At 41.8% G+C, this 23,874-nt stretch overlaps 1 protein-coding gene across 5 annotated transcripts in view; it reads right to left on the bottom strand.

The window, feature by feature from the left end:
• Mcoln2 (mucolipin TRP cation channel 2) overlaps window positions 1-22,468 on the bottom strand; it is a 57,082-nt gene extending 34,614 nt beyond the window's left edge. For 2 of the 5 annotated variants that reach the window (XM_063257502.1, XM_063257525.1), the window contains exons 1-4: window positions 22,279-22,468; window positions 9,571-9,730; window positions 2,232-2,405; window positions 115-268 (exon numbers count right to left, since the gene is read on the bottom strand). In XM_063257502.1, coding sequence (XP_063113572.1) covers window positions 115-268; window positions 2,232-2,405; window positions 9,571-9,730; window positions 22,279-22,367 — 577 coding nt within the window. In that variant the 5' untranslated portion in view covers window positions 22,368-22,468. Of the gene's footprint in view, window positions 1-114; window positions 269-2,231; window positions 2,406-9,570; window positions 9,731-16,057; window positions 16,511-22,278 lie in introns of those variants that run through there. The other 3 variants (XM_063257510.1, XM_063257518.1, XM_063257524.1) reach the window with 3 other exon arrangements.
• Between the last annotated feature and the right edge of the window lie 1,406 nt (window positions 22,469-23,874).

The raw sequence follows: 23,874 nt of genomic DNA, 5'->3' as shown, positions 1-23,874 counted from the left end.
ATAGATTCACTTTCCCAAAGGCAAAGTTGTTCCATTTGAGTAGCTGGCACATGAGACTCCTCCGTTCTTACCACAGAAGATGGCAAAGGCATACAATGAAACAATTGCCGTTACCTATCTCGATGTCGCTGTCAATATTCAGGGTCTCATTAGCAGACAGCATGTTCCCTCTCTTGTATTGCTGCTTGCAGACTTTTAAGCCAATTCTGTTGTCTTCATTTTCTCCATAATCAAGAGTCGCCAGGGAGATGTTCTTCAATAGATGGTACTAATTTTAAAAAGAGTTGAAAATTTACCACAAGTCACAGCACACAGAATGCACTTTTAGCTACGCTGAATTGCTTCCCTTGTGCCTCTCAGCAGCGCTTTCCCATTTAAACACCAAAGTAGTTTTCTTAGGTTGCACTGGAACCTATCACAGACACTAAACTGACACAAACATGCTAAGGAACAGCTCTCACCTCCCTCAGAGCTACAGCTGAGGTTCTGCCTTATCTCTCTGCCTTTACTGCTCCCCAAAGTTCGCTGGCTTTACCCCCAAAGTTACACCGGCCTCCACACAGTTGCTGGAGCTTGTGGACAGACTTCTGTTCTTGGCCTTTGCTGTTCCCTCTGCCTGGAGTTCTGGATCTACCTGCTCAGTTCACTCGTTCCAGGCTAGACTCACATCTCACCACCTCAGCAAGGACTTCCCTTATCAAGCCAATGCAAATTGCAACCATACATCAAACTCTCACACTGCATCCATAAATACATAGCTATATCTGCCAACTAAAAGTAGAGAGAAAATAAAAATAATTTTTTTAAAAGAAAACTGCAAACATCATTTCATGCCCAGGCACTCCCTGTCTCCTTCCTTGCTTTATTTCTCAACAGTCATCACTTTCAGACACATCACCAGGGATCCAAGCCATCTGTACAGCACAGCTGACATTAACACAACTTTGCTGTGTGGCTTCTGCACTGACAGAGCTCCACTAGCCCCCATCATTATCAATATGACTTCATAGAAAATTTGCACTTCAGAATACAGAAATTGCAAATAACTATATTATTTATTTCAGGAATGTTTTGCCCCTCAAAAGGCTCATGCCTTCAGAGGTAGGACTTTTGGAAAATAATCAGATTATAAGGGTACTGATGAAGTGGAATCATTCACTAAAGAATTCAGAGCAGAAGGGCTCTTAGGAGGTAGGGTCCAGTTGGAATATGTGAGTCACTGAGGGTGACCTGGAAGGGTGTATCTCGCCCCTCTACTCCTCTGTGCTCTCTGCTTCCTGTTCACCATGACTTGAGCAGCTCTCTTCCACCACACCCTCCCACCATACCCCTTCTTGCATTGGAGTTGGCCAAGGACTAAATCCTCTAAAAACTGAACTAAACTAAAATTTCATATCATGATCCCTATCCAATTCTAATCAAGTTCCCCCAACATCAAAGGGCCCCCACATCCACCCAAGGCACCACAGAGAGTAGTCAAGAAAACTTCCTTACTGCTGGGAGCAGAAGGCCCAGCTTTGCTTATCAGTATGTTTTTTGCATACTATTTTAGAGACCCAGCATTCAGTATTATACATCACATGTCTCATTTGTCTAGCTTTCACCTCTACAATGGAAGGTATTCTGTTTGTTTTATCCATTGCTATAGCCCCAGTGTCTAGAACTGTACTTGCTATATACTAGGGACTCAAATATTAACTGAATGAAAGAATAAAAACAAGAACAGCTTCTCCCTCCTAAATGTTTTTTTGGGGGGGTCTACTAATTTATTTTCTTATATCTATCTAGATATAATTATCTTATATTCATGTTAAGATTCAGCGAGGATTACCAATGCTAAGATATGGCACAACACAGACTCGTAGCTGATGTTCCCCATACTCATCAAAATTTCTGACACTATGAATCTCTTGGGAAAATAGGTAGGAAGTAATGAATTAAAAAGATAAATCTTAAGGAAAGATTCAAAATAGGTGAACGATTATTTAGTTCCAGAAACAGCAATTAATATTTTTGATCAACTGTGCAAAGCTTACATTAGAATTTTTTTTTTGTACCAGGGATCAAACTCACAACCTTGTGCTTGCCAGGCAGGCACTTATGCCACTGAGCTAAACCCCTGGCCCTTACATTAGAATATTTTAATGTATGTATAACTTTTGCTCCTTTCTCAGACAACAAGTCCAAGTATCAATATATTCTTGAAGTACAAGTTATTCACAGACACTTGCCTGATTAATAGCAAAGAAGATGCTCTCATAGGCATCCCCTTGCGTATAAATACTGCAGCTATAGTCATCTTCATCTGTGCCAGAATAGTTCTTCAAAAACAAGTGCTTAAAAGCAACAGTGTTATCTTCTTTGAAAGCAACCACCAACTGGTTACCCAAACCAAAACGAACCAGCTAGAAAAGAAAATCAAATAGGAATATGAGCTTTACCAACGCAGGAAAACACCTTGTTATTATCATTAACCCTCACCTCTGAGCATCAGAAAAAAACTCAACTCTGCTTTACACTAATAACAATAATGTCAAAACATAAGTTGCATAAAAGAATAAGCTCATGGAGCTACATCAGCAATTATAAGTACCATAAAGTTGTGTTGGGGCTTAAAACACAGTCTCCCAAAGGATGCCACTTAGACATACTGAAGGCTTGAACTGCAGATCCAAAGTGTTGCTAAGTCTCCACCTTCCCACATCTTTCTTTCTTTTTTTAGTACTGAGGATCCAACTCACGACCTTGGGCTTGCCAAGCAGGCACTTATGCCACTGAGCTAAATCCTCAGCCTCATGTCTCTTCTCAAACACAGGGAATTCCTTATCTAAGAAAAATTCTTCCTGATTGGACATCATTGTCATGAGTCCTTTCCCAGTAATCTCATCAAACAGAGAAAATTCATTCACAAGAGGGAAGACTCCCAGTATGAGGCCAAAAGCCTGCAAATTTCCTGGGAAAATGGTTTAAATTCATGTTCAAAGGCTGCAGAAGCTGGAGTCTGATATCTATAGGGGCAGCAGGGAAAAGCCACACCCATTAGGGAAGAGTCTGGCAGGGACAGCAAGATTTCCTCTTCTTCCACTCTTTGTTACATTCAGGCATGCGACCTACTGGAGAGGGTGCCCACGTTGAGAGGAGACCTTCCCACTCAGTTCACTGAGCCACCACAAGCCTGCTCTGGAAACACCCTCCTCCAGGCACACCCAGCATCCCTCAGTCCAAGCAAGCTTCCAACCAAAGTTAACCATTGCACCCGCTCTTTCTGTAAGAGGGCCTACATCCTACTGCCCACTGCCCTTTCCCTTATGAAGAAGGGTAGATAAGCTCTTAAATGTCTCTGGCATATGAGATACTTTTCAGTCTTGCAATACCCCACGAACATAATAAATGTGTATGTGCTTTTTCTCCTGCTAATCTGTCTATTGCCAGTTTATTTCAACTGCTACAAATACCAAAGCTTCACAGAGCACAGAGCAATTCCTTTTGCTTCTACAACTGGAAGAAATTACTCTCAATGGCTAACAAAGCTACTGGTCTTTAAGAAAGAATCTGTATCAGCTAAATTTCAATTCACTTTTCTTATGTTTGCATTTTAAGTTAATTGTTTTTAAAATTAATGACAGCAAAACAACAATGCATATTTACTGACAATATTTAGAAATTGGATGCATTTTTAAAAGTGTGTGTATGTTTACATGTGGCTTTTGAAAAGTAGCCAGCATAAATATCTACTTCAGCCAGGATGTAACATCAAAGGAATTCAATTAACCTAGCTCTATAAGAAGGTTCATATAACAGTAATATAATAGTCTGCCCATTATGATCTACAGGATTAAAGCTTATGAACAATTGGCATGCTAGGAGCCTGAGGCAGAACAACTTCAAACGGAAGCCAAGCCTGAGCAACTTATTAACTTAAGACACTGTTTCAAACTAAAAAATTTTAAAAGGGGTGGGGATGTAGCTCAGTGCCAAGGTCCTAGGCTCAATTCTTAGTACCACACACATGCACACTCAAAACCCTTAGGTAACAATAAACAATAATAGCACTCACTTTACCTATATGATGTCCAACTCATTCAGTGTCACTAAGTACTGCTCCTGATAAAATATCTACTTGTTCTTCTTACATTGTACCCTGGTATAAAGTTAGGCACCCTTGGGCTCTATAAAGCAAGAATGAAAAGTTTTCTTCTTTGAAACCAATGAATGGCACAAATTACCAAAAATTTACAAAAGATTAAGTAACTAAACACAAAACTATGTGTGCATGCCTGAATGTAACAAAACTATGTATACAAACATGTACATTCTCCAGTAAGTGAGTTCTAGTTTCTGTCTCTGTCTCTGTCTCTGTCTGTCTGTCTGTCTGTCTCTCTCTCTCTCTCTCTCTCTCTCTCTCTCTCTCTCTCTCACACACACACACACACACACACACACACACACACACACATACACACGGGCAGTGGTGGTAATGAAATGAAACCTCTAGAAGCCCCATATCCACAAACTGCATTATAAAGCAATGAGACTCTAGCTAGCTTCCCCTAAGTCTGTAACAACTGAATCACCAAAACATTCTTAGGCTATTTCTTCACTTATGAAAGTAGAAGCTTTAATGAAATGACCTTGACAGTTCTGTCATTTCCTGTCATCCCATGCTTTAATATGATGTATCCATGTAACAATCTATAAAATATCGATTATTGTATCTTGAAATGCTTCTTTTCAATTCACGTGAAACTGATGTTAATTTGCAGATGCAAACTGGCATAGGGTTTTTTATTGTTTTATATTTTTAACTCTTTCATTGTGTCTATTTTTTAAAAACAAAATCATTGAAAGTAATGGCCATCTTTCAGCAATTATTATACACCAGGTACCATACCAACTGCTTTACACACATTAATTTGTTTCCCACAACCACTCTATGAAAATGTTACAATGGTTATCTGAATTTTACAGGGTTGACACTGAGATTTAGTCTCATTAAATTGCTCCATGCCACATAATGAAAATGGAAATCAGGTCTGACTCCAAAACTATCTTTATTATGATGTACAAGCAATTCCGTTCTGCTCAAACCTCTTTGGGATGCTTCTCACTAAAAAACAAACCAAAAAAACCCCATTATTTTGAAGAAAAGCTTAAGTGTTAGCTCTTTAGAATTATGAAAATCGGCTACTGCTTGAGATCGTACTTAGATGACACTCTGGCATTTTAATCACATTCTTCAGAACCTAACTCAAAGGGTTGAGGAATTACTAAAATCCCAGCTATTTTAAGGAAAACATTAGATAACACATCCCACATCATCCAACCTGTGCTGAAAATTAAACAACTGAAGATGAAAGGTTCTTTAACACACATGAAAATCTGCCACTGGTGTCTATGGGAGACGGCCAAAGAGCTCATATTGCTTTTTGAAATTTAAAAGAGTAAGTCAGGGAACCAACACGCACAACATTGCAAGTCTTTAGAGGAAGACGCCCCATCTCCAGACTGCTTGTCTTACCAGTGGCACCACTGAATTAGGTTCCTCAGGCAAAGTTTGCTGAATGATTCCTCCCTGCCAACATATGATGTAGGCAAGATCGAGTGTGCACAGTGTTGAATAACAACTCTTATCACTGAGTGCCAAGCACTGTGCAAACAATTTTATATTTATTATATTTCATTTAACCCCCTCATATTCTACCAGATAATGACCCCATATGGACAAAAAATTTTTCCTCCTACTATAGGCTCAGGAAATGAAACCACGGCTACCTAAACATCAGAGTCCAATGCTGAATAAACTGATTAATATAATCCCATTTGATACATATGCAGCTGAAGTTAAGTAGTTTGGGGCTGAAACACCCCAGAGTGAAGATATGAACCAGGCAAATTTGACAGCAGAGCCTGTTCATTCTCACAGCTACTATGACACCACCGCCTCCTAACCTGAGGAGCTGCCAACTGCAGAGGCAGGCTCCTTAGATCCCTTCCCCCACGCTCATAGCAAAGCTACAGAAATGCAAAAAATCTCAATAAGCAGTGAACAAACTGATTCAAAGAGTGAGTACAATTCATTGATGTCTCAAGCCACAGCTTCATTTAACTTCTAAACCACCAATTCAACTGCAAGAGGAAGAGAGCGTTGAGTTGTGATCTCTGCTTGGGATTCCCCCTATTTAGGTGGTTTTCAGTATTATCTGGCTTCAAGAAAAACACGTTCTTTTCCATCCTGTGGGTCCCAGAACAAGACAAGATCTTCCTAGATGACCTAGCATTGAGAAGGGTTGGTATCTCCAAATGCCTTAGGGGAGACAACCCCTGAGAAGGAAACTGAAGTCTCTTGTTATGGCAAAACCAAGCCTTCCATAAGAAGCAAGAGAAAGGGACAAAGCTGTTGACCAAATGACTTTCTTTTCAAGAAGCAAAGGACAGCAAACAGGTATCCCCAGTCCATCAACTAGATCTCAAGATTCGCTAAGAACACAATTCAAGACTGGAAAATCATTATTAAGTTTAGTTTGGCAAAGACTGTAGACTGAAAACCTCCTTACAAATTCAACTTATGAGAAAACAGTCTGTACCAGGTAAAAGCAAGATACCACCCTCATTTTGGATAAAGAATATGGGAGGAAAAAAGTATAGCTAGCAAAGGAATGCTGAAATCTCCCTTGAGATTATAAATTACTGGAGAATTCAGAGTAAGAAGTTATCTTTAATTCCCTTCTAATCAACCCTGATAAAAATGCCATTCATTTCATTAGACCTGAGAATGGTGAGAAAAAAAAAAAATAGAAGAGGAGAAAAAAATGAGATAAGGCAGTCAAGAAATCTGCTCCACTTAGATATCATCCAAGAAACAAAACTTAGTAAAATGATCCTACAGGGCAAAAACAAACAAACAAACAAAAAAAAAACCACTGAATCTCTCCCTGTTTTATTAGGGGAGTCAGATACATCCACCAAAAAATCATATATTCTCATATTCCCAGAAAAACTGTGTTATTAAAAGTAAAATTAGTGGAGCCAGGCTGGTAGCTCACGCCTATAATCCCAGCACTCAGGAGGCTGAGGCAGCAGGATCGTTGGGAGTTCGAGACCAGCCTAGGCTACAAAGTGAGCTCAAGGCCAGCCTGAAACTGCACAGCGAGACCCTGTCTCAAAAAAAAAAAAAAAAAAAAGTAAAATTAGTGACATGGCAGCAAAGAGTATTAAGGAAAACAACAAACAGTGGCCAGGATGTAGGTACTGGACTTTGAAAAGCACCTGCAAAATCAGTGGCCAAAATAACTGCACTGGGTTTGGGGGAACAAACAAGGCATGGATGGGAAGGGTGAGGCTGGTCTGACTGCCTGGCATTAGGGAAGGAAACAATTAGTGAACACTTGATGGAAAGACAAGATGAAAAGACTGTGAAACCTGTAAATTCCAGATTATGGAGTCAAAGTTTTCTTCTAGGGAAAGATGGGTTCTGCAGAAATTTCTGAGCAGGGGTGAAAGCTATGCTAAGGAAAACTAATGTGGTATTAGCTGTAAAATGGGCTGGTGTATGTCAAGGGAAGAAAGGTAACATAAGATGAAGATAGATGCAGCCTAGAGTAGGTGTCTTATCTGAATTCCTACTGCAAACTCTGGGACAGAAATCATATCTAGAACAGATACCAGCATGAGAATGCGGTGCAGACTCCAGAGCCAGACAGGGCTCAATGCCGGCTCTGCCACTCGCTAACTGAATGGTCATAGCCAATTCCTTAACTCTTTTTGTTCTAGTTTCTCCATCCACAAAAAAGGAGATTATAACTGAACCTGCCTCACAGGGTTGCAGTGGGAATGAAACAAATTAACGCACACAAAATGCTTCTTGTGTCTGGCACATGGCAAACACCAGGCTGAGTGTTAGAGGTTGGTGGCAGTGTGATGTCTCCACAACTGTATTCCTGACTCAAGGCTCTACAAGTAAGATTCTTCACATATACTTGGAATTAAAAGTTAGAAATAAGGTAGAAGACATCAAAAAACATAAATAGAGGTAGTGTGGGGGCTAGTGGGAGGCGAACGCCAGAGAATTACAAGTTCAAGCCCAGTTTGGGCAATTTATTGACTTAGAGAGACCCTGTGTCAAAATTTTAAAACTAAAAAAAGGCTGAATATATAGCTCATTGCCTGGGTTCACTCCCCAGTACCACATAATAAAAAAAAAAAACAAAACAAAACAAACACACATGGAGAAAACCCAGCTACTTGAGAGAATGAGGCAAAAGATTGCTTGAACTCAAGAGTTCAACATCGGCCTGCACAACATGTCAAGATCCTGTCTCAAAACAAAACAAACAATGGTTAATAATAAATAGATGCAATTTTGATTTTAAAAAAGCAATGGTAATTTTTAGGTATCAGAATAAAGAAAAGTCAAAGATAGAAATAATGTTTGACATTTGTGTCAGAGATAGAATTTTGGTAACAGTACTGCATCAAAAATCAAGATGGGGGCTGGCTTAGCAAGACAGGAAATTGGAAGGCAATTAAAAGTAACCAAATAAAAAAATAAAATAAAATGGACCAAATGACAGAAGAGGGCATTATTTGTTTTCCTTTTAATGCTAACAATGCAGCTATCTGATAGACTGACAGAATTAAAACTGCCAGACCAAAAATGAAAAGATACCACTTTTCACATCCTGCAGTTCTTCTGAGTAATTTGCTTTTCCTAAAGCTGAATGAGCTGGGAGGACCTGGCATACAAAGGAAAGATCTCTTTATGAAAGCAGAATAAAGATACAGCTTCAAGTATAGCAAGGATCTCCTCTAATTTCCAAAAATATGCAGTGATATATTTCACGTTCATTGTATTGGTGTCAGAATGATTACCTGATCATACAGCCAAATATCTCAAATCAGGACTGTTAAAATGTTTGTCTTTTGTTTGTTTTGGGGTGCTGGTGATCAAGCCCAGAGCTAGGCAAGTGCTGTACCACTAAGATACACTCCAGCCCAAGGACTATCTTTAAAATAGCACAAGTTTCAAATACAGATATCTGCAGAGAGGCTTTCCCCAAAACTGGCTCAGTATCAGATGGTCAAAAGCTAAATGACAATTCATATGGCTATTTTGATGTTGGAGATAAACTGCTCAATCGTATAAACTCACTCTCCCGATAATGTCCAAGGATTAGTATTATTTAGAGCTTATGGCACCTGATAAAAAGGAAGCTCAGTAGCCTATAAGTCAGAAGACAAAAAATGCTCACTTCAAAACCACATTTGAATAAGGTGTATTTGAATAAGGATGAGGGATTTCAAAAATGTTAAGTCACTTGGGGCTGACAGCCGTGGTCAGCCTGTGGGCCACGTATAGATACAGAAAGTCCCCTCAATACTGATCTGCAGGATGTAAATCTCAGACTGAAACAAGGTCATCTTCTAAACCAAACTTCAGCCTCCCAGCTGTCTCTTGGCTGACATGATTTTTACAGCTTTGTGAATGTGGGTATGGACTCTTCAGATCAAAAGTACAGAAGTTATAAAAATAGTATCATCTGAGGATAAGGAAAAAGCAATCGTTTGAGTTACCTGTGTGGTGACCATGAGTATCTTCAAAATCTGCAAACCCAGTTTCCATGGAATCTGGTGTCTGGCCCGGTACTTCTCACAGGGGTTCATGAAGTAAAACTTCAAGTCTTCTCTCAAACATTCTTCTTTCACTTCAGAATCCAGTTGTGCCATTGTGTTTCTGCCACAGAAGATCAATATTTAGATACTCTGAAGAGCCTCCCCTCAGAAAGCTCCTGAATCGCATTTTCTGGCCACAATAGCTGCTTCTCATACAAACACAACTCTCTCCAACCAGCTGAGCTCCTATTCTGATCTGAGAACTATTCCAGATCCTCCATCACCTGCCTTTCCCCATACACATCTGGCTTTTTCCAAATAGCCATTCTCAGAAATGATAAAAGTGGAACTTTATTTTGTAAAATTTGTTAATTACTACATCTTAACATATAACATTCTGTCAGAGTATTACAAGAAAGTGTGATTTGAAGAAAGATGGACAAGCAGAGACAGAGACAAAAAAAGAGAATATATCAGATTGAATGTAAGAGTACGGATATATAATAGTGTCTGGATATCTTTATGAAAGTGTGAATGTGTTATCTGTAAGTGTGTATGGAGAGAAACTAGATAAGTCACTTTCATGATACTTCAGGTATGAAATAATAGAGCTCTGTGAAAGGTTCTTGCCCTAATATAAATTACTGTACAATTATGGTGGTGCTCTAACATGGCGGAAGGCTAAACTGGAAAGCTTACCACTGCCTCCTTCTTCTTCAGCCCTAACTGCAACGCCCTTTCCCATTTGCAAAGAAAATTCCAATCAGTTCCTCACACATCATCAATGTCCTCCTCATGCACCCCTTCTAATTAGAGGTCACATAACCCTCTGCCTCTCTGTATCCAGCTGAAGGTGACAGCCCACTCACCACAGTGGTGCTGCTTTCCACATCCTCAATAAACCCATTCTTTTCTTTCTTTTTTTTTTTTTAACTTTTCGCTTCTCTATTGCACCAGAAAACTCTTAACACTTTGGTATAGACCAATGTAATGAATTATTGCTCTGGAAATAGGAAATATTTACTATATAACTGTGGTGAGAAGGATCATGCCCCACCTGGTATAGATAAAATCTCAATGACTGTAAGATTCCAGGACACAAGTAGCTTCCAAAAGTTAAAATATCACTTCTGTAGTCAAAATCTGTCACCCAATATGAGTAACATTTTGTTTTTCCTGTTTTAGGGACTCTGGACATAGCAGTCAAAGTGCATCCTGACAAGTGGTCACAGGACTGGGGCTAAAACTGATGGGACATGTCTGGTCTCCAACATGGGATGTGCCAAAAATATATACTGTGAGTTCAGGCAACATTAGTACTTCATTTATCCTCTACCTTTAAAACAAAACCCTGAATTCTACTAGGAATTAACACAACACAGACTACACATACCTGATAATTCATGAAACTTACACACAACATAATATATAGAACATGTCACACATAAAAGATGTAACAGTGTTGTAGAATCACAAATAGGGGGCCAGGGATTTAGCTCAGCAGCGTAAGCACCTGACTTGCAAGCAGGCGGTCATGAGTTCGATCCCTGGTACTGATAAAAAGTTAAAAAAAAAAAAAATAAATAAACATACACACACTGGGAACAGTGTGTCCATACTTATTGTTGAATATATAATTAAAGATCAGAGATCACAGACCAAGCACAGACTATGAATCTAGAGTTCCTAGAAGCTCTCTTGTTGCTACAGAAGAGCTTGCTAGAGACTGGAACAAGCACAGAAAGTCAGACAAGAGATAGCCGCTAAGTCTAATAGTATTGAGTTCCTGGACACAGCTGTGCCTGAAACCATCCATCCTAAACTTTTCAATTTAAGCCCATAAACACTTTTTGAGTTTAAGCTAATCTGAGTTAGATTCTTGTTTCTCACCACCAACAGTGTCTTGATGGCAACTTTATTGAATAAATTCTAGTAGGTTAGGTCATCATTCAAGTTACTCATTTCTTGGGATGTTTTTATAATTGGAGGTTATTCTGGGGGATCTTTTTACTGGAAATGTCTAAATAACATATTTTCTTACTGATTTATAATTCTTTACCTACTTCAACTAACAAGCTTAAAAGAAACCCAAAAGGGAATGATTGTTTAAACGCTTACACCCAACTGATAATAGTTTTTTAAGGTGATTTTTTTTAGATCTCTTTTTTTTTCCAGAATTAGTGAATTAGATAAATCAGAACTGTTCTACCATAAAGGAGAGGAAAGAAGATAGGAAAGAAGGCAAAAAGAAGGAAAAAGAAAGAAGGGCGGGAGGAAAGGAGGAAGGGAAACTAAAATTAGATAAAACTATTGCTTCCTGGGGGATTTGGAAGAGCCTTGAAACAACTACAGAGTTCCAGACCAGTCTTAGGGGTTCCCTGAGAAGTAAGAGCCAGCTGCCACTCCTATCATCTTGGACTTGGGCTTTGTGGCATCAGGAAAGGGAAACAGAGAACTAAGAGTGTAGCCAAGATCCACCCAAAGCTCGAGAGAACACCTGCTTCACATTTAGATGAGTATGTCAAAGGACTGCCAGCCTTGAAACTGCTGTGCCGGCCAGGCATGGTGGTGCACAATTGTAATCCCAGCACTTGAGAGGCTGAGGCAACAAGAGGATCATTGTGAGTTCAAGGCCAGCCTGGGCTACATATTGAGAATCTGTCTCAAAGAGGTGAGGCGAGGCAGGGCAGGGGCGAGGTAGGGTGGGGCAGGGTGAGAAGAGAAGAGAGAAGAGGTGCCTGGCCTAAAACTTACAGGACTACAGGAAATCAGAGTGGTTCCAAATCCTCTTTCTAAGGGAAGAGGAAATTACAAAGTAGACCCATTCTGAGAAATAATAGCTTCAACCAGCCATTTGAGCCTCAGGCCTGGGCAAGCCAGATGCATGCAAAGACCTAGTTTCAAATCCTATTACAGCAAGCTCACACTGAACTTATAGTGGGTTCCAGATTGCAATTGCCTTTCCTGTCTCAGAAAACACACAGAGGCCTCTTCAGTGGTTCATTCTAGGACATGGTCACTGTAACAAGTAATGTATCAAACACAGTGACCAACATGGAAACAAGCACACCAGGAAGGGTTAAGCAGAAACAGCAGGAACAGGACTAAGTGTGTTAGAATTAGACGCCCTGGAAAATAATAGGCTTACCATAGTAAAGACAAAAAACATAGCTAAAATCAAAATGCTTTTAGAAATGAAAAACCAGTTACCACAATGATTCTCACTTCAAAAGAATAAGACTACAAATATGTCTAACCTGCGCCTGCTGTAGTCACCTTTTGCATCAATCTGGCATAGTGAGTACTTACTCTGCTGAGCTAGCCCTAGGCTACAGAGGTGCCTTGAAAGTCCCAAGCTAAGAGTCCAACAGGAGGGACTCCTTGGGACGGCATCATTAGCAAACAGCTCAGGGGGTGCTAGGCCAGACACAGAGTTCTGATTCTGGGGAGGGTGCCGAGAGATAAGGAGAAATGCACCAGTCTAACCCACAGGAAGTGCAAGGGGAGCACTGAGAGCACTGAGTGACCTGTTTCCAAGAAGGTGGCATCTTAACTGTGCCTGAGAACACCAAAAATGTGAACCAGAGCCTACAAGCATACCTGCCAGAAGCCTTCGTGGCTGTGCTTTGAGTCACACTAACTGCTGAGACCACCATCACGTTAGTGGGCCAGTGCCGCCTACTAATCATTCATCCTGATGATTCAAATATGGCTTTCACTTAATACAATAAAAAGAGTGCACAAAAAACATGCGTGTGAATTCTCAGGGCCCTGACGGAAAGGCCTTGTGGCCACCCTGCCTCCCACTACACACACCTGGCCGTGGTATGAGAAATGCTGAGCTAAAAACAGAAGTAGCTTTTACCAGAATAGTGGTGAAACCACAGAACATTGATCAAATACTGGGTGAACACCTTGAGAGCAAGATCTGCTGGAGACATCTTCCTACCGTCCAGGAGCCTGACCCATGGAAAGGAGAGGAACGAATAGATGACAACACAGTCAAATATGCAACAGCTGCGGTGGAAGCAAGCATTAGAGGGCCCAGAACAGAAAGTGGCTGATGTGGCCCAGTCACCTCAAGAAGCTTTCAAGGAATCAGACCAGGGATTCCTTCAACTACTGTAAGTGGCCACTTAGTGTTCATTCAGGAAAAAGCAATCCATATTAACATTTCCCTAACAAATGTTAATAAAAGGTTTCAGGCAAAAAATGAAATCAAACAGTGGCAGAAAAAGCAAGTAACGAGTGTTAAGATCACTAATTCTATTACACTACTGTTACTACTGGATACTTCCAGAATTATTTCACTTATATAATTTTCAAGCACTTGCAACATTTCTAACAATGTTAAGGATTAAAATATTAAAGACCAGCTGTGGGGGGGGGGTGGGCGGGGGGTATATAGCCCAGCAGCACAGCGCCTGCCTGGCAAGAGCGAGATTGTAAATTCGACTCCCAATACCAAAAAAAGGTCAAATGTGCAAGTGTATGCCCATAATCCCAGCATTTGGGAGGCTGAGTCAAGAAGATCACCAAGAGTTCAAAGCCAGCCTGACTGACAAAGGAGACTCTGTCTCAGAATAAAATATTACATTAAAGACCATTCCTTCAAATATAGGAGTCAGATGACAAGACATAACACAGTATGAGTTGCTTGTGACCAAATGATAAGGATGACATGAATACAGGGAAAATATAATTGATATAAATAATAAAGATGCATGACGCAATAGCTGTTTTTTCCAAAGCCTAATTTAGGTTTAAATAACATCTAAGTTTGGGAAGAAAGGGTAATGATATTTTAATTCAAAAATTCTGGTATCTCAATGAGAATATAAAAATTTTCTAAACTCTGAGGGCCTCTTATATCTCCCTTTTCCGAATTGGTAGATTTACTCCAGTTCCCAGGAGGGGCATTAAACAGACATGCACACAAAGATTACTGCTATGACAAAAATAAAATGGTGCTAAGAGGATGGTATAAAGTAAAAAGATAGAAAAAAAAGAGTAGCAGGAAAGTATATGACCAAAACATTGAAGCATTTAACACACACTTTTCTAACACCTTCTGGTGCCAAGCACCATCTTGGTGTTTAATATAGGAAGCTTAAAAGCTGCAGGAACAACTCCATAAGTAAGAATTCAATCAACAGAAGTACAGCAATTCCATCACGAGGCATGAAAACCACCCACAAGTTCAGAAAAAATTTAAAAACATAGGTCAGGAGAGGTAAAAGTGACTACAATGTAAGTCAAATTAGGCAACATAAATCAATGAAGGTCTAAATTACACCCTATCAGTTCCAGAGCATGAAACTGAAGTTGCACAAAACAAATAAAAGCAATCTTAAATTGTGTGAATTATTTGCTTCACACTAAACTATAGGAAATGCATGGTCTGGGTTTTTATGAGGTTAATGAATAGCACTGTTGAAGACCAAAATATCAAAGAATACCAGTATTTATAAGCACAGAAACAAGATCTGGAACCAAATGGAAAGTTACTTATGTAGTGGGCTAAATAAAACCAAGATGATGGAATGGAAAACCAAGCTGGGCCTAGAAGCCTGAGGTGAGTACTGTGGTGAAAAGACAGGAGCACGTCAGTCAAAGCTGCCATCATATTTAAGAAAATGTAGTCTTGCCCGGCTATTCAGGACCATGTGACAGCAGCTCGGTTTAAAGCTATCATATGATCCTAAGAGCAATGTCAGCTTTATCAAAAAAAGACACAAACAAACTTTAGCGACATTGAAAGTTCTCAAAGGTACGAAGCAGGTTGCTAGTGATCCCAGCCTTCCTGGGGTCATGAAGCCTGTGTGAGAACATGAAGAACACTCTTGATCTTTGCCCCTGAAAACACACACTATCTTCAGGGACAGCATCTCGTCGGCAGATAAGCAAACCAGCGCTGGGTGCTCTGTTTATGGCTTGAACTTGCAGGATCTTTACCACACTTGAGAGCAACAAGGACCCTGCAAGTGATTCTAGTATTCAACAACATTTGAAAGCCTTTAATGCAGACGTTACCTATTGATATCTCATCTTGTAATGGAAGTAACTTTGATACCTTGTGGTTGCAACCTGCCCCCCAAATACAAAAATCCAATTTTACCAATCTCCTGGCCCAAATTCGTATCTCTTAAGGCATCGTAGTGGCCTACATAACAATCAGAAATAAAGAGGGGAAAAAAGTTACATTTGAATAAGTTTTTTGAATTTAAAAAATGGGCAACATTTCAGAAAACATATTCTTGTGTGTAAATTCAGGAGATTTCTACATGGTCATGTTACCAAATGAAAAGGAAAATAAAAATTATAATACAGGACTGGAGATTTAGCTCAGCAGCATAAGCACCTGCCTGGTAAGCGGCAAGGTCATGAGTTTGATCGTCGGTACAAAAAATAAAAATAACATCATACAGAGTGCAGGAAGCCGGCATACCTGCCTCAAAGTATCTCCGTGCTTCAGCGCCTCTAAACAAACAGCAGCTTTCCATTTCTGTTGGTCCTGAAACCTCTCAGAGGAAACGGGCTCTTGCTGTGGATTCCAATGAACTCACCAGCACTACATGCCACTGATGAAACCGCTTCCCTCAGCTTCCAGAAAGCCCCACTCCTCCAGCTCTCCTACTTCCTGGCCGTCTCTCTCTCTGGGCTCCCCCACATCTGACAAAGCTGTAGATAGCAGGGGATGGTCCAGGGCACTGCAGTACTCAAGCCTCTGTTCTAGAAGCGTGCCCAGTCTTGAACTCTGCACTTGATAGGGGCTGCAACTCCAGCAAATCTCTCCTTTACCCAGCGTGCTTTGAGAGTGCCCCTCCACCCTCTTCTCATCGCAGCTGTCTGCACATTTTCAGCCACAATTACCCACAATCCATCGGGTGGTCCCCCGCCTACATACACTCCACAACGGAACCATCTGAAAAGTTTTAAAATTTTTCAATGCTTGGCTCCTAGCCCCCGGATGTTCTGATCTAATTGGCATTAAGTGTGAACTGGGTATCAAGGTTTGATAAGCTCCCTAGGATTCTAAAGTACAGCAAAGAATGAAAACCACTGCTCTAAATTCATGTTTTGATTTCTCCTTTTCTTCCAGTTTATCAAATCTCTCGTCCAACCACAGCATCTCTCTGACCGTCTCCATCTTTGTTCCCAATGCCACTTCCTAGTCCAAGTACCTTGGCTTCTCAGTGCTCCGCCACACCATAGCTGGAGGGTAAATTGCAAAACTAATTAACTTCAAAATACGGTTTCCCTATGTAAAATTCTCATTTCCTTCCATGTCCTGTGACTGCCTACAAGGTCCCCCCACTCCTTCCTACATCCTCTCTTCCATTTCCTCAGTGTATCTTGGCTTCATTCTCTCCTTAGAAATTCTCATTTGAAGGTGGTGGGGAATAATTCCTCTTGCTGTTCCAATTACTCTCCTGCTGTTTCCCAGCTCTTTGTATATCCAGTTCCTTCTGCTAACGTGTTACTAGTGTTACTTCTTAGCTCAAACGTCCCCTTCCTTAGGGTGGACTCCCTGACCACTCCATTACATGTGGGCTCACTATTGCCTCTCCCTTCCCTCGATTTCCTTCATAATCTCTATTGCATTCAGTTTAAAGGACTCTAACTTTCAAGTGGATAGCACCGTCACAATCTCTATTGATCTTCCCTATGGAAGGCTTTGTGAAATCTCAACCTTGCTTCTCTCTGTATACCCCATGAGACAGCAGACTGCCTAACATATAACCAGTGTTCAATGAATAGTTCTTGGGGAAAAAAGTGGGTGGATGAGACAGTACAGGGTTTTAAGTTTTCCTTGTTTTAATGTCAAGTAATAGTAACAGTCATACTTTTCACAGTTGTAAAAAATAACAAAAAATCTAAAATATTGATATGAAAAACTAAATTTAAAATGCATCAAAGTTTTGCTTAGCCAAGGTGCATTAGGGAGTTCTAGGTAAATAAGCTGCCTGGTTTATTGATAGAAAACTTATTGTTCTATTCACTATTCCTAATGCCTTTCCAAAATTTGAATTATTCAATGATTCAACTTATTATCACAAGTTGCTATCCACTGGAAAGTTAGAGTCCTTTAAACTGAATGCAAAAAAATATGAAATTTAGACACATTAAAATATTGATAAAAATCTATGATATGGCATTTTTAAGTAATTTAACATGCCTAAGTGTGACAAAATTCAGAAGCCCTGAAAAGTGACCGACAGACTTTGACCTAAAATTCAAAACGTCAAAAAAATTACAAGATAAACAGACTGCAAAAGAAAGTATCCAATATATTTACGCAGTGATAAGTTTATTTTCTCTTCCCCCTGAAATGCTCTAAATTACTAATAACAAAAAACACAACTCAGTACAACAGGCAAAGGATCTGAACACACCTTTAGTCTTTTACTAACAACAAAAATTTGCTAACAATCAGATTGGTAAAAATCTATCTTAATTTTATTTATCAAGTATAGGAGACAAACTGTTGAAGAAAAATAAATTTGAAAGGTACGTGGGTGCTATCTTTAAGAGATTCAGCGAGCTAGGAATCAAACCTCTGTGGATTTATACTATAAATTTTTAAATGGTCAGAAAGATGGTTACAAAAATATTAATTGCAGGCCTATGTGTAAGTATGTATTAATTTGCAAATGTCTGTAAGATATCATTAAATATTTTTAAATTATAAAATTGACATAGTGATATTATATTTTTCCAAAAAGTCAGCACTTATGTTTATATACAAACATTCTGAAAAGTCTAGAAGTGCATGAACCAGCAAACAAAAACAAAACACACCTTGGTAACTTCTGTGTGAAACATATTACGGTGATCTTAATTTTCTTATCAAATTTTCTCTATTTTCTTCATCATCAGTGATTAACCTCTATGAATTCATGAGTTATCATTGTTAAGGTAAGCATTTTCTAAGAGTCTAACAGGTACTAGGCAAGGAAGTTTTTTCTTGCCCTTGAGTGTGGTGGGTAGGGGTTAAGAGAGTGAAAGGTGATAAATACAGAAACTAAAATTCTGTATTTTGCTACGATAATAGTTATGTTGGCCTCAGGATGACTGTCAGGGGACAACCCAGCAGATGCAAGACTTTGGACCAATCCTAGCAACTGTCACATGATCTTTTCACTCTAACTCCTACTATGAACAAATTTCCTCGTGATTCGCTAGTCTTGTAAGAGAGCAAGAAAAACAATGTGCAGTTTGCAGTAGCTCTGGGGTTGTTGGGCCCCAAAGAAAGGAAGTTGGGGGAGCCAAGAAAAACTTCAGTCACCTCTTACATATCTCTCTCTCAGCATGAATGACATGGCATTCAAATCCTGAGAAGTACCCTGAAGAAAAGCAAAAGGAGTTTTTCATTTTCTATCAAAGCCACCCATAAAGGATGAAAAAGTTGAATTTTAGGAATTTCCCTAAAAACAATCATGACACCAAGTTCCTATAAAATCATCCCTCATCACTACTTTGCTGCCTCAGACTACAAGAAAGGAGAACTGCAGCTCAGTTGCAAACCTCAAACATCTCATTCCTAACAAGGCACACTCCTTTTGGACCACGAGAGATCTGCTCTTGGGGACAGCGAAAAGAACAAGAGGAACCTCATTTCTCAGAAGTGCAGGACTCCAAATGAAGCTAAAGCTGGGGAACATGGCTGGGACTACAGAATTTCCTAAGATTTTTCTTTCTCTGATATCTCTAGTAAGTATCTGATTTAATAGGGTCATGCAGATGACTCTCCTTACATAAAAGAAGTTATCCTGTACATGCATAAATAGCACTTTCCCTTCAAGGCACTGAGTTAACCTTAATTTTGGACAAGCTACCTCATGTCATATTGGTGAATCCCTTGACTCACCCCATCTCTAGAAAACCCCTCTCACTGGCAGAGGTGAGAGTATTTTTAAGCCCATCATTTAAATTGTGTGTCTGCTAGAATTATTAGCCCAAGGACAATTTTCCAGAATCTTCAGCCTCACAAGTTTGCAATTAGTGCCTGGTAGATGGTTAGGCTAAAACCATTACAATACAGTCAAAGGGGGAAAAAAACAGAACATGACTGTAAAAGGAGGAGAAAGGAAGGAGCTCACCCAGCTGAGAGGAAAGGAAGGTGGGCAGTGTGCCTTCGCTGTTTCTCACGTCATTCCAGGAAGAAGGGGCTCCGGCCCAACTTCAAAACAGGTCAGACAGCTCAGTTCAAGGCTCAACATGGGAAGAAAAACCCAGATGATTGCCAAAGCAAACAAACCAAAAACATGGCTTGGAACCTCTGATATTGAACAGACTATTACAGTCTGATTAAAAAAATAGTAACACCCAGAAACAAAGTTACTGTTTTCTATGAGCCCCTAATATGTGAAACCAGTACCCTTTAAAGTGGCCTTTAATTCTTCAGAATTGCCACATGGAACTTAAACTGTAGGCCTCAGCTAAAAAGAACAGCCCAGCTGCAAGGAAGAGTCAGTCAGCTTTTCATTTTTATAGCTAAGGTTCTCTTTGGCCACTGTTTTGTTGTTGTTGTTGTTGTTGTTGTTTTTACTTTGAAAACTGGAGCCATAAGCCATAAGGTGGAGCCATAAGCACCACCTGCTTTTTTTCACAAGGCTTTAAAAATATTCTTAGGTAAGGTTTCACTTCACTGATTGGGCAAGGAAATCAGTCTGTGAATATGCTCATCCTTGACTTGCAGTTCTATATTCCCCACTACTCAGTTCAAAATTTGTCCCACAAGTCTTCTTAGTTGCTTCATTAGGCTATCTTATATCTGGTTGTTTACTTGTAAAAAAATTTTTTTGAATTATTCTTTTGATGGGAAAAGAATGTGAGTGCCTCATTTTGTCAAGACTGACCACTTTGTTAATAGGGAAGATTAAATGAAAGAGCACCATTATGATGCTGTGTGGAGTGCGCAGGTAAAGCCTGCTTCATGTGCCTGTTTAAAAATGAATCATCTGGCCACTGGTTTAGGGGAGAAACGCATGCCCAGAAAGTGCATAGCAAAGGGAGTTTGACTCCCCTAAGGTACAATGAGGAAGATGAGCTAAAATCTTAACAGCCCTCTGTCTCAACAGGAAGAAGCTGCCATGCCCCCAAATTTGTACTATTTGGTTAGCACATCACAGAGGCAGGGCGGTTTTTGACAGTGTCAAACCCATATTCCACTTCTGTGAGAACTATATAGTTAGCTCAAGCTACATAAAACGTCAGAATTTGCATCCTGATATCCATTAACAACAGACAACACTCTCACTTACGAATGCTTCTTTTTGTCTCCGTTCACAGGGACACACAGTCTTGTTCCCAACCAGCACTGCGCAGGTAACTGTATACAGTATCTTTCAAGCTGGAAAACCTTCTAAAGCTGTTCACACCCAACTATATGTTCTTTCACAGTGAGCGCTGTTTCTGAAGATATTCACAGGATATGTTAAAACAAAAAAGGTACTAAACTTTGAGGGAAACGTGCTGAGAAAAAAAAAATACAGGAATCAAGATAGTAGAGATTGTACACCACACCCACTATGAATAAACACAAGTGGTTTTCCATCCAGGAAAAGAGGGTAAATAAATCCAGAGTCCATTTGTTCCTTTCTTTTAAAGACAAAGCAATTCGGAGTAAGACAGATGGAAATAGTGTTTAACGCCTATCCACCTGGCCCATTAAAAATAGACACCTTAGCATTTGGAAAGAGTTTTTAAATTCGATGATACAGGTCATTCTGGTGTGACAGTCACAGGTATCCAGTCGCCGATGAAATTATACCAATTCAAAACTGCTCTTTTCAAACTCTGAAAAATATATGCCACACAACTGCTCTTTCCAAACTCTAAAAAATATATGCCAAACTTGCTCAAAGTTGTTATGGACAGCCAGCTCAGACCTAGCAAGTTCCCCTCTTGAATTCTGGCTTTCTTTGCTAGATTTAAGTCCATTTATAACACGGAGAGCCCCCGGCAGGAAAGGCAGGAAAGTCTCAATCCTACTTCAGGAAAGCAGAACAAGCCACCTCTGTTCGCCCCGCGAGCCGGCAGCAGGAGCCAAGGCGCATTTGCACCACTGCGCCGCGCGGGGCCGCGGGGTGGCTGGAGCCCTGACCGCGGAGGAGGGGCCCCTTGGCAGCGCCATCTGGCCGAACTGTGCGCCTTTTCATGCGGACGGAGAAACTGGGGTAACCACCCTGTGACCCTCCCACCTGAGAAAAGGCCTGTTTGTTCCGGAAGGCCCGGCCCAGCCTGGTTTAACGAACCGCCAGCAGCCCGTGTACGCGCGCGAGAGGCAGCGGGGAAGCTCTGGTCTAGAACTGTGAAACCAAAGGCGTGAGCGGGCTTTTGCCGGGGACCGGATCCCGAAAGCGGCGGCCCGGCGGCCCCGACAGCTCCCCGGGGCGCCGGTCCTCCCTCCGGGCGCCGCGCGTGCGGCAGCGACGGGGCCACCGGGCCGCGGGCCGAACTTTCCCGGCTCTCGGGGAGGCGGGCGGGGAGGCACCGCGAGCTGCGAGCCCTCGCTGCGAAGGCCCCCCGGCTCAGGTGCGCCCGCCGCCCGCGCGTCCCCGGGACCTCTGCACGAGTCCGCTCCTCGGGGGCGGGGACCCGGGGCCAGGTGCGCACCGGACGACGGGGGCGCAGGGCCGGCGCGGGGCGCTCCGGGGTACTGACCCGTGGCGGGGGCCCGGGCACAGGCCCAGGGCGCGGCTGCGGCTCCCGCTCCTCACCGGCATGTCCAGCGACTCCTCCGTCCCGAGCATGGCACGACTCGGAGCTGCGGGCCCGCGGCACCTGCCCTCCGCCCGGCCAGTGCGCAGCGCTCCAGCGGGACCCGGGCTCCCCGGCGCCCTCCCGCTCTGCGGGCTGCGGGCAGGGCGCACCCCTATAAAGGCTCGGCCGCCTCGGGCGCACCGTGACCCCGCCCCCGCGGCACCCGGCGGGGCACGCCCTGCCCTGGCGGAGGCTGCCGGCCCGGCCTCCTGCCTGACCTCTCCGCGCTCTCCGTGCCTCGAGTGCCGTTTCTCTGAACCTTTCTACTCGGATGCTCTAGCGAACACTGAACACGAAGAGCGTGGGCACGCTGTCCAGGGGTCCTTTCCCTCTGGGACTTCGCTTAAACTAGCAATTTCCTTCATTCTGGAGGGACTGACTGTCTGAGGATCGAGATGAGCCCAGCCCCGCGCGCTTGCCAGGCAAGTGCTCCACAACCGAGCTACACCCCCGCTGAAATGCAAGGCTGTAAAACTCCGTATAAGGCCCCTGTTTGGGGGCTGTGAGGCTGGTGTGGTGGTGGCGCACGCCTGTGATCCCTGCACTCGGGAGGCTGAGACAGGAGGATCGCCTCAAGTCTGAGGCCAACATGAATAACATAGCCAGATCCTGTCTCAAAAACAGAGACAGACAGGGAAGAAAAAGAGAAAAAAAGAAAAAACTGCAAATGCACCGGGTAGAGCAGGAGGAAGTGCTCTGCGCTCGCTTGGGGCAGCCAGAAAGAGTGAGGCTGGATTAGCCCACACTGTACCACTGCCCCTCTGCTTCCCTTTTAAATGCTTGTGGGAAATGAAGCAGGACTGTTGGTAGCCACTCAGGAATCTTAAAGGAAAAGGGCGCAGGCCCATGACCCAAGGCTACGCTGTTCACCAGAAGGCGCGGGTGTCCTGAAGGTTTGGAAGGGACATCCTCTGGCTCTTCTCTGTGGAATCTCAGTTCTCATCTTCAAGAGGTAGCGAGGCGGCAAAGGTCAGCACCGCCATCTGAATGAGCAGTGTTTAAAGGTCTCCGGGTAAGGCAAAGACCAGGTAGGAATTGTTGGACAGAAGAACGTACTTTAAAACATACATAATTGCCTCTTTTAAAAAAAAAAATGTCACTATCAACGGACTATTAGGCAAAAGTGCCTTATTTTATCAGGAGTGCCCACTGGGTACGGACAGATTGGAAGACTCCATGCAGCCCACAGTCCCCAAAGTGGGCGAACAGAGGTGCGGTTTAATTCTTCTAAAAAGGAAAATAGAGAAAATGTTACAGGTCTATGCAAATAGACAGTGTTAGAGGTATTTTGTATGAAATCATACATATCTGTTAATTTTTATGCTAAGGAATCTTTTTAAAGTATTGTAAGTTTGTTGGGACACAATTATAATGCAAAAATGCATTCATGAGATGGTAAATTTATAGATACTTCTAGAGGACTCTGACCAAGTTGCTGTTCTCCTGTCTCTGATAAATTCAGTTCACTCTGACAATGTCAAAGCAATTGCCTATAGC

The sequence above is a fragment of the Cavia porcellus genome, unplaced genomic scaffold (assembly GCF_034190915.1).
Source record: "Cavia porcellus strain 051 isolate PalLab524CR breed Dunkin Hartley unplaced genomic scaffold, mCavPor4.1 scaffold_1, whole genome shotgun sequence".
In the NCBI taxonomy this organism is placed as follows: domain Eukaryota; kingdom Metazoa; phylum Chordata; class Mammalia; order Rodentia; family Caviidae; genus Cavia; species Cavia porcellus.
This window is presented reverse-complemented; position numbering and strand designations above follow the sequence as displayed.